The following is a 10,467-nucleotide window of genomic DNA, read 5'->3' as shown; positions in this document are numbered from 1 at the left end:
TGGCCTCTCATTAATTAAAAATAATTGTTTCATTGATAGATACATCCCCTTATTCATACAACCAATGTCTCAGTAGGAGATAACAGACTTAACTTTAAGCACAGTTGTTAGAATCCTTTTCTGTCTCAAATTCTGCTGTGTAATGATGTATGATTTTTATGAATCCTTTACCTGTTGCTCTCTATCCTAAATCATCACATTTCACTTCAAAGTCCACTATACAATCAGTGTGAGACATTTGTAATGCTCCATATTAACCCAGTAGAATTAGCAATTATGCAATAATAATAAAAAATGATGACCTGTCAAAATAATATCCCTCAATCTAATTCAATATTAATTAGATTGCATCTAATTAACACTTTAATTAACACTGATTGCATTATTATTCTTGATAGTTCTCTGTAATCTTAATGAGCCAATAAAAAACAATTTAAAGCTTTTATGTGGACAGATACACATCATATCATGCATGTTATGAAATATATACAGTAGTTGAAACTTATTTGCAATATAATTTATTTATTATTATTTTTATAGGAACAGATGAGGTGCAGTATGGAGAAAAGACAAAGTTCATTTGCGCATGCTTGCAAAACTGTAAATCCCTACCGGCACTATGATCTTCTATTGATCAAAAGAACAATCTGTTGCTTAAATTGCTTGCTGATGGTCTGTGTTTTTCCCGGTGAGCAAAAAGATCAGTAGCTGCCTTTACCTGCTTTCACCCAACCACACAAACAGCACTTTCATGTCCAATTTTGCCCTGGGTGGTTGTGTAACACGAGCTGCGAGATCAGGTGAAGCCGCCCATCCTCTTATTGTCTCAGGTCAGTGGGAATAGGGAAACCGGAGAGATGGTGCAGGTTGAACAGGTGGACCCCTGCAGCTGACGAGGCCTTTCTTCACAGATTAGTTGCACTTTTGTACGAACAAAATGAACACCAACTTGAGAAAGTCTGTGTGGCCCCCTGGTCAAATCACTGTTGAAGATATTAAAGTGCCCATATTATGCTGATTTTCAGGTTCATAATTGTATTTAGAGGTTGTGCCAGAATAGGTTTACATGGTTTAATTTTCAAAAAACACCATATTTTTTTATTTTAATGTCATACTGCACATTGCTGTAGCTCCTCTTTTCACCCTGTGTGTTGAGCTCTCTGTTTTAGCTACAGAGTGAGGCATCTCACTTCCGTTCCATCTTTGTTGGGAGTCGCACATGCGCAGTAGCTAGGTCAGCACTACTACCCAGTCAGAAGCAGAGTATGAGGGCGTGCCACGCTAGCAGCTAGGCGAGCATTATAATGTGTGTTACAAAGTGACGCACATTCGTCACGGTAGTAAAGGCTGGACTACAATAGAGCTGTTTGGAGCAGTTTGTGAACAGTGTTTTCTGTTGAAGATGGTAAGTCCCTTTGGGGTGGACTTTGGGCTTTTTTACTTCGTAAACATATTACACACACAAAAAAAGATATCAGTCCTTTTCTAATGCTACCCACATGCATATTCCACAGGTTTGATTATTGGCAGAAGTTAGCCAGTTAAATTTAAATATTGCTCACCCTATCTACGTCTTAATCAGATAAACAAAAGTGGCTGCCTCATTTTCAGTACAATTTAAACTTTAAACTAATATTATATTTGTAAGCATTTACACTCACTAGCTACAGTCTGATGAGTCTGTTCTTCTGAACATTGCGGGACAAAGTACTGAAATTAAATGTCTGATCTTTTAATGTCATATGTGTACACAGGTTTGTTCAGATGGATTTGGTTGGATTTCTCCAATTTGCCACCTTCATGCTAAAATTATTAGATTTTAGAAGCTCTAAAACTCTCTCTGTTCTGAGACAGACGGGCCAGCTCCTCGAGTTTCACAGTGATGAAGTCAATATAACAGACACTGGTGGAGGAAACCAAACCCCAAAGTTATCAGAGAGGCAAGGAAACATGCCCAAAATGCACAGTTGGCATTGGGCATAAAACCACAGATGTTCTTACTTTAAACAGTAATACTTAAATTTAGTCCCAGTCTTATTGATAATGGCATTTATACAGCACACAGAGGCATGTCAAATTGATTACATTTCATGCGGATTTAGCAATCCTGTGAGGATTTTACATCTTGGTTGCAATTTGGACGACTCGTGCCACCCTTGGTAGAGCTGCTGAGAATGATACCAGTGTTAATGATTGGATTCCACTGATTTGCCACCTTCATGCTGAAATGATTACGTTTTAAAAGCTCTGAAACTTAAACCCTGGTAAGACAGAAGGGCCAGCTCCTCGAGTTTCACAATAATGAAGTCAACATAACAGAGATGGGTGGAGGAAACCAGACCCAAAAGTTATTGGAGAGACAAGGGAGCATGCCCAAAATGCTAGGCATATTTGTTTTGCTTGGTGTTCCAAGAAACCATACTAATGAACACAATGCAAAGTTAAAACAGATGGCTGTTGTTGCTTTAAATAAAGGACTGACTTTTGATAGACTAAAGTCAATGCCTGACTCTGCTGATAATGACATTTAGCACCACAGAGGCATGTAAAATTTATTATTATGTTGATCAATCTACATCTTAGGTTAGAGTATAACTTATCTAACTCTATACATAAATCTGTGATAAACATGGTCTAAAATATGAGGGCATGACCAGTGAGGGAAATTAAGATATACAGAGTTAAATATTGGACTTTTGGACCTACCGCACGATAGTAAGATTAGAATAATGCAATGTAAGTAATAGTAAGTAGTAAGTAAGTACAACTGAAGTGTCTTAGTGATGTCTGTATCCAGAAATAGGGAAGAGAGACCCCTAATTGTTCTGCCCTTGAGATACTGGATGCTGAGTGACTGCAGAAGTTGTGTCTGCATCAGTGGCTGTGTGAAGCACGGTGTTAATCACACTATGTGAAAGAGGGAGCAGCTGATCCTGGTCCTGTTGTGACAGTGCCATGGTCCTTTTGTAGGGAAACCATCCGCGGTATATCTGCTCCACTCCCCTTGCACAAAGGATTGCTTCCATTTATGGGTCCTGGGTGGGGGGTGTTCCGCTGAATCAACAATGAAGGGAGTGGGACCTTACATACCTCTCTGAATTCTTTCTCAGGCGGGCCGTGCAGATGACACAGGGAATTCTGGGGATTCCTTTGTTATCCATGCAAAGTGCAAACCCATTTTTGCATTAGTGTGATGGAATTCCCTCTAGGGTGTATTTTCATTATGTCATGACAATCATATAGCAGGCAGGGACAAACTTATTTTGTGAAAACCATCATCACTAATCTTTCAAAAATAATCAGATTTTCCTGACGGAGTTTTCACATCAGGCACATCAGGCACCCAGCAGTTTTTTATATTATTTCAGTGGCGGTTTTGATCATTCAAATAAAAATAAAGCACAAAGATTAGGTTAGGTTTTTTAATTCAACCTCAGCAATGGATCAGTTATGTTCTGCCTTTCTTTTTCTGAGTATAAAGATTGTATTGTAAAATATACTTTGTTGGTGGGCTGTAGCTTAATCAAACATTAACAGATTGTCTTGGTGTGGAGCATCAAACATTAACCATACATCTGTTATTGGCTCAAAACCGTGCACTTCCTTGCAAATGTTTTGCCCTGCCTGTGCTCATCATTAAAGCCTTTGTTGTTAAAAATAACTTCTCCTCACAGGAAAAGCCTCCATGACTAATTCTAAGGAAGCACATGCTCAATCATGAACACCATGCTGAGGGTTTCCAACTTAACACTCATGTCCGCAGCCATGCAGTACAGGCTCAACCTCTCAGACGGAGAGGTCAAGATGCACATGGTAAATCATTTCCATGTTTGCAAGCAGCAGATTCATGTAATAACCTCATCTTTGGTGACCCTGTGTCTTGGGCTAATGCTTAAAAACATTTTGGAAACCATGGATAATCCTCCTACTGTTCCTTTGGTTTGTTTGGGCGCATTGTAATTGAGGTATTTAAACTTTTAAGCCAAAGCTGAAAAACTTGCAGTAATGTGATTTGACGAAAAGGGTGAGTTGCCAAGGTGATGAATGCTCCAATAGACCCAGCAGGAGATCAGCGAAGAGAATCTACCAACAGCCAAATCACTCTGCAGAGCTAGAAACCTGCCAGCTTTAAACACAATTACTACCCCTGTTGATCCTAAGGACAGTATAATAATAAAAAAACTACATCTATTTATCATATCCAAGTTTGTTTTTTTGTAAGATTATTTTTTGGGCATTTTCTGCCTTTATTTTTGACAGGACAGCTGAAGACATGAAAGGGGAGAGAGAGAGGGAGAATGACATGCAGCAAAGGGCCGCAGGTCGGAGTCAAACCCGGGCCTGCTGCGTTGAGGAGTACACCTCTGTTTAAAAAACATTTATATTAATGTGTTATTTTGTATTATCAAAATAAGTATATGCCTTAAGCTGTGCTAAATTGAACCAACTTCAGTTATACTTAGTTTATTAAAAATTGTACTTGTAGTAGGGCAACTGGGTAGCTCACCTGGTGGAGTGCGTGCACATATAAAGGGGCTTAGTCCTCAATGCAGTGGCCGCAGGTTCAACTCCGACCTGCAGCCCTTTGCTGCATTAAAATAAATAGGTTAATATTTATTGTAGCATTCGTTGTAGGTGGGAATAGTGTTGCTACCCTTCTGGCTCATGTATTGCCCATTGTACTGTAATCGTTCCCTACTGGACATTGCCATTGCTATTGTAAACACAGTACACACTGTGTGTTCATGCAGTGCTATGTTGATTTCTGTTACTCCTCTATTGAGCTCTGACTTCTGTTACTATTTCTGTAACTTCAACTCATGGTGTGCAAATGGTGTGTCATTGAAAAGATCTCAGCTTTTGTTTGCCTTTTTGAGCTTCTGCAACACAAAAAAACCAAGATAACAGATGCTCAAGATCAATAACTCCTCAGAATGTCAGGGTTGTTATCTTTCACAATGACTTCCTGTTTGGTGCACTTTGATTCCTCAAGACAAAATGTCAATATCAGCCAGTGTTGCCTTTTTATGAGCATGTTTTTTCTTCACAGCCTTTTAAACACGGTTGAATGATAAAAAAAAAATTGTAATCCAGTGGTGATTGAAACAGCACACATTATAACCATATTAGACAGACTACATACTCTACAGTAGCCTATATAGCAAGAATGTCTCCAGTACGGTTATGAGATCTTTTTTTCCACTTGTTTGCAAACTTTTGATTCAATACGTTGTGTGTTCTGTTCATTATACTCACAATAGATGCTCTAGAATCCGCAAGTGTTGTCTTTGTCAAGCATGTTGAAATCTGAGTAATTAAAATACAAAGAAAAATACAAGCTGTCTGATGGTGCCAAGTCCAAAGAAGCTCCTGTTTAAGTGGGAATTTGGAATGCATGATAAAAGCTCCATACATCTGTGTCCTGTCATTTGGCATCATTTTCATGTCAGTGAACACTAGGAAGATCCACTATGCCAGCTGCTCTGCAGCTGATGATCGAAATTATAATCAACCAACTGGGTGTGGGTGGCGTCAAGAACTTAAGTAGCAAAAACAACTATCTATTTCATGAAAAGCTGAAAGAAAAGGTATGATAAGAACTATGTTGCTGTTATGAATGTGTTGGCACATATTGATGTTGACTGTGAACTCTGAGATTAGGGAACTATGTTGTGAAAATCCTCCCTGACCGCTATCTAAAAGTCTGATGACTTGTGCATTCTCCGGAGAATCCTCCTTTTTGTTTCAATCAACTTTGAAGCTGTTTTTCCTTAAATATCTCAAGATTTTGCACGTAAATATACAGTAACACAGTTACTTGTGCAGTTACACATCCAGAAACACAGTTACTGTGTGTGGCATGAGTTACATAAACGTATAGGTTTCAGGAAGAGTCCCTTTTTTTCCAAGGAGATAAGCTCAAACAGTATAGAGAAATATGAAAAGGTGTTAAACTCAAAAAGTTTGGATATCTTTTTAATCTAGAAAACTACCTCATCAGCCGAACCTTGATGAAAATAATCCTGAACAGAGAAGGTAATTGCTTAAATGGCTGGTCTTTCAATGTCCTTTTCTAGAATTGTTGCTCATTCTGGCTCAGATGCCGGGCAGCAGAGTACAGAGACTGTGCTCCACTAATGAGCAGTGACATGCAGCCCCACTGGCCCGAGGTGGGAGAGGATTGCTTGCCTTTCAGAAAAACAATGGGCAGATAGAAGCCTCCCTGGACTGGATATAGGGGTCTCATCGTGCACTCGCTGACAAATGGGCAGAATAAAGGAAAATAACAACAGTGGGTAATGAAATTAATCAAAAAGAGCAGTTATTTACAAAACATATAACAGCAAGCATAAGGCTTTTCACATACTAAAGAAATGTAAAAGGGAATGACACCAATTTTACACATGAAGATTAGTTTACCATTTAGTCATAGGGAGGACTAGTCATAGGGAGGACTAGTCAGACTGTGACTGTTGTATAATGTTTTCTGTGGCTCTGAGGGAGTTTTCTTAAGTCGGAGAAAATTACTAAAGATACCTCATCCATGAATATCACTTATAACGAAAGCCTGCGTTACAAACTGGGTGCAATGAGTTTGAATGGTGTTGGCGTTTGCCAGGCAGGGAGAGTCACAGACACTATCAAGTTGCAATATGGTAATTGTAGGATCCAGCATTTCTGGAGCTTGACCAAATGGACCAGGGTATCTCTGCCTTTGCTGCTTTGATTTGGGCCATTCTCTCTGTGAGTTATAATGTACATTTTTTGTAGAGACTCTGTGGCTGTGGTGTTGTTTTGTAATTGGTGTTATTTTTAATATTGGACGCAAAAAAACAACAAATTCAAAACCTCAAAGTTACTATAGTTCAACAAACTGAAAAGCTTCATAAAGATAATATTGGGCCATTGTTTTGGTTTGCATTAGATTGTAAAAGTGTTATTTTGTCATCTCTGTATGTCCATGACTCTGTCTGTGGTGCTTAGTGACGTTCTTGCCGACAGAACTTGAAAAAGCAAGTTGACAATTCGCAGCTTAGTCTGATCAAGTATGCAGTAGCATTACAGAAAACTGACTTAATGTACCCCAGTTGTTTTGATAAAAGGAACTATGCTGCCATCTTGTGGCGGTGAACACAGACGCCTCAACAACATCACATGAACTTCTGTCCTTCAGGAGAACTAAACGCATCACCAACACTTTGGACTCCGTGTGAAAGTTGTATTGGTGACCCATTCTGTGAACCTCTTCACACAGAAGGGAGTTTGTTTAAAAGGCGGTTCGTGTTTCTGTTGTCTAGCTCAATGCAGACAAAAGGAAATACAAAAGAAAAAAGGTCTGTAAGACAGATTTCCAACACCTGGGGGCGCTGTAGCTATTTCCTGTAGTCACCTTAATTTAGTATCAACACATATAGATCCCTCTTTAACCTACTCCCAGTGTCACTTCCTTTCTCTGTGTGGTTCCAATTCGTTTTGTACTTGTCAGTTAGTTTTCTGAGGGGTTTTCAGGCCAAAATGTAAACAAGAATTAGGCCACCATGAAAAGGTCTGGTTCTACCATAAACCTACACAATGTAGGCTACTGAAAAACGGACATAAATCTGTACACTGACAAGCGTAAAATTCAAATGAAGAGGGATAACCGCAATGCCAGTGAAAACTAATTTGCGGCAACAACTTAATGATGCCTTTTTCTGATGTGTGGTCTACATGTTATCCATATGTTGAAGTCACATTTTATCTTCTGTAGCCTATGGCCGATTGCGCATAGAGACAATTACTAGGACCTAGGACCAGACCTGTTGGGCCTTGGTCACCGTACCTTTCTCTGGTTCTGTTGAGATGCTTTAATGGAAACTCTCTGCATGCAACCAGGACAGACAGACCTGAACAAATAATGGAGGGTGGACGCGGTGGGGAGTAGTCAGTCGGGCAGCCTACTCATTGGTTGCCTCAGACACAGTAGCTCTCCCTCTCCCTCTCACATAAATGCGCTCCCACCACCGACCGAAGCAGATAATCACAGACCACTGTGAGAGGGACACACCTCCGCTGATTTTCCCACAGTTTACACGGGGATGCGTTTCGATTCACGAAAAGGTGTCATCAGTCCAAGATTTTGAGTCGTGTTTCAGCTTTTTTGCGCATAGGTTACGAGGGTGCTCCACTCCAACTCGAAGATGACTGGGGTTTTTGAGAACTTAAATACTGATATGCATTCAAACCAGATTACCTCAAGCAGTTACCACAGCTTGCACAAATCGCAGGAGTCTCCGACTCTGCCAGTGTCCACGGCGACGGACAGCAGCTATTACAACAGCCAACAGCCTGGCCATTGCGCAGGGTCTCCATTTGGCCAACTCGGCTCTTACCAGTACCACGGCAACGCCACGAGCACTGTGCCATATAACGCAAAGTCATACGACCTTGGTTTCAACTCATCTTATGGTGCATACAGCTCCTACGGCTCCAACTCCTCTCCTACTCCAGCAGATACAGGTAAGGATGCTCTTAAATTCTTTTAAAAATACATTTTAATTAATTTCATCTTTTTGTTTGAGATCGAACTTTAAAACTTGCTTATGGCATGAAATGTACGAGGAGGACGTTGAATCATGCATAACATAACTGACAAGATAATGATGTGGTCAGAAATTATTAGACACAAAGCCTACTTGTCTTGTAGGCTACAGATGCGCACAAAACACTGATAGTGTATGCTTAATTAATGTATTGCTAAACACAAATCTTAAACAAACTCTGATATGTTTCCCATTGCATTATAATATACAAATCTGATGAAACCAAATTAATTATGAGGTTAACACATTAACTACTTAACACGTATGGCCGTGCAAAATGCCTAAAAGTTATATGTAACTGAAAAACCGCAGTATCCTTTATGCATAACATGAATTGTTTTTGAATGTTCCCTCAGAGAAAGAAGAGCGCGAGCCAGAAATCCGGATGGTTAATGGAAAACCAAAGAAGGTCAGGAAACCTCGAACCATTTATTCCAGCTTTCAACTGGCCGCACTTCAACGGAGGTTTCAAAAGACGCAGTATTTGGCTCTACCAGAACGGGCCGAGCTGGCAGCCTCGATGGGCCTTACGCAAACACAGGTGGGTGCATCTAAGACGTGGATTCATACGCTGTCAAATATCTATTATGTGTCTAATGTGAAAAGAAATTATTATGCTTGTATCCGTTTCTTTCTCAGGTCAAAATCTGGTTCCAAAACCGCCGCTCCAAGTTCAAGAAGTTGTGGAAAAGTGGAGAAATCCCTCCAGAGCAACACGTTGCTTCCAGTGAATCTCCCCCCTGCACGTCTCCACCAACTATTGCCTGGGACTTTCCACAGACTCAAAGAATGAACAGTGTCAACTCCAGTTTACCTCAGAGCAGCAGCCCTCCCAACACGACTGCGTTTTTGGCAAACTACTCCTGGTACTCTACCACGAACTCTACGACGCATCTGCAGCCTCTGATCCAGCACCACCACAACTCCGCCATAAGCGCTGGGACAATATTCTGAAACAAACAACAACAAAACATCGGGTTTAAATCGGAAAATACTGGTGAAAAAAAAGAAAAATGCCAATACCTTCATGTTACAGACCTCGTTTGTGCGTCATGCGAAGTTGCAAGCATATAGAAGTTAATGGAGCCAGACAGGCTCATGGGCCTTGCCAGTTTTCGCGCTGGCAAATGGTAGTTACAGATTTCTACAGTTATTTTTGTATTTATTTATTTTGTTTATGTCGAGGGGTGAATGAACCACTATTACCCAAAGCAATCACAGCCTGGGCGCAAGCCTACTTTTACGCGGACGTCACTTTTTTGCCATTTCTGCAAAAACAAAACATTCATCGCAGGACAACCTGTCACAAATGTAGCACAAGTTAACGGTATCGTGCCTTTTTCAATATGACCTCATTTTGTTGTGCGATAAAACAGCGTAGGCTACCTTTATTCATTCCTTATGCCATTAGGCTAGTTGATTTGACTATAGGCCTAAGTGTCTGAATCTACGTTTGTAAATATTTTACCACAGCTTTTTGATAGCACTCTTTTTTTAGGCTATTGGTGCAAATTAACCACCATTAACCACCGTAAGCTACTGATTGTCCTACCCTCTGATTTACTTGTATCACAGTTAATTGTATTTTTGTCTTATTTATTTTAGCAGTGTTCCATATATGACCAGACGTTATTTAAATAAAAATGTTTTCTGTGAATATATGCATACCTCCTTTTTTTCTCAAAAATGTTTTCTCTGCACACACATTTTCTTTGCTAACAGGCATTTAGGATGACATGGGGAGATTTGTGATGCCTTATTCCTTTAGCAATGAGCAAAATAACAAATATAGCCTATGTCTGGGACTGTTTTTGTTTTAATTTTTATATTACTTTGTATAGCAGTTTAGACATTGATTTATTTTAAAAGCATACAATTAATGCTT

At 39.8% G+C, this 10,467-nt stretch overlaps 1 protein-coding gene across 1 annotated transcript; it reads left to right on the top strand.

The window, feature by feature from the left end:
- Positions 1–8,006: 8,006 nt before the first annotated feature.
- On the top strand, positions 8,007–10,243 carry dlx2a (distal-less homeobox 2a). The gene is made up of 3 exons (XM_039818549.1): positions 8,007–8,499; positions 8,939–9,123; positions 9,222–10,243. The coding sequence occupies exons 1-3, from the start codon at positions 8,181–8,183 to the stop codon at positions 9,534–9,536; spliced, it is 819 nt and encodes a 272-aa protein (XP_039674483.1). The 5' UTR covers positions 8,007–8,180; the 3' UTR covers positions 9,537–10,243.
- The last annotated feature ends 224 nt before the right edge of the window (positions 10,244–10,467 follow it).

The sequence above is a fragment of the Perca fluviatilis genome, chromosome 12 (genome assembly GCF_010015445.1).
Source record: "Perca fluviatilis chromosome 12, GENO_Pfluv_1.0, whole genome shotgun sequence".
NCBI classification, from domain to species: domain Eukaryota; kingdom Metazoa; phylum Chordata; class Actinopteri; order Perciformes; family Percidae; genus Perca; species Perca fluviatilis.
The sequence above is the reverse complement of the archived record's forward strand: the minus strand, read 5'-3'. Positions and strand labels throughout refer to the sequence as shown.

Bases quoted from the DNA above. Each gene is read 5' to 3' on its own strand.
- dlx2a (XM_039818549.1), top strand. From the start codon at position 8,181: ATGACTGGGGTTTTTGAGAACTTAAATACTGATATGCATTCAAACCAG. The intron at 8,500-8,938 runs GTAAGGATGCTC...ATGTTCCCTCAG, and splicing joins TCCTACTCCAGCAGATACAG to AGAAAGAAGAGCGCGAGCCA. The intron at 9,124-9,221 runs GTGGGTGCATCT...TTTCTTTCTCAG, and splicing joins TGGGCCTTACGCAAACACAG to GTCAAAATCTGGTTCCAAAA.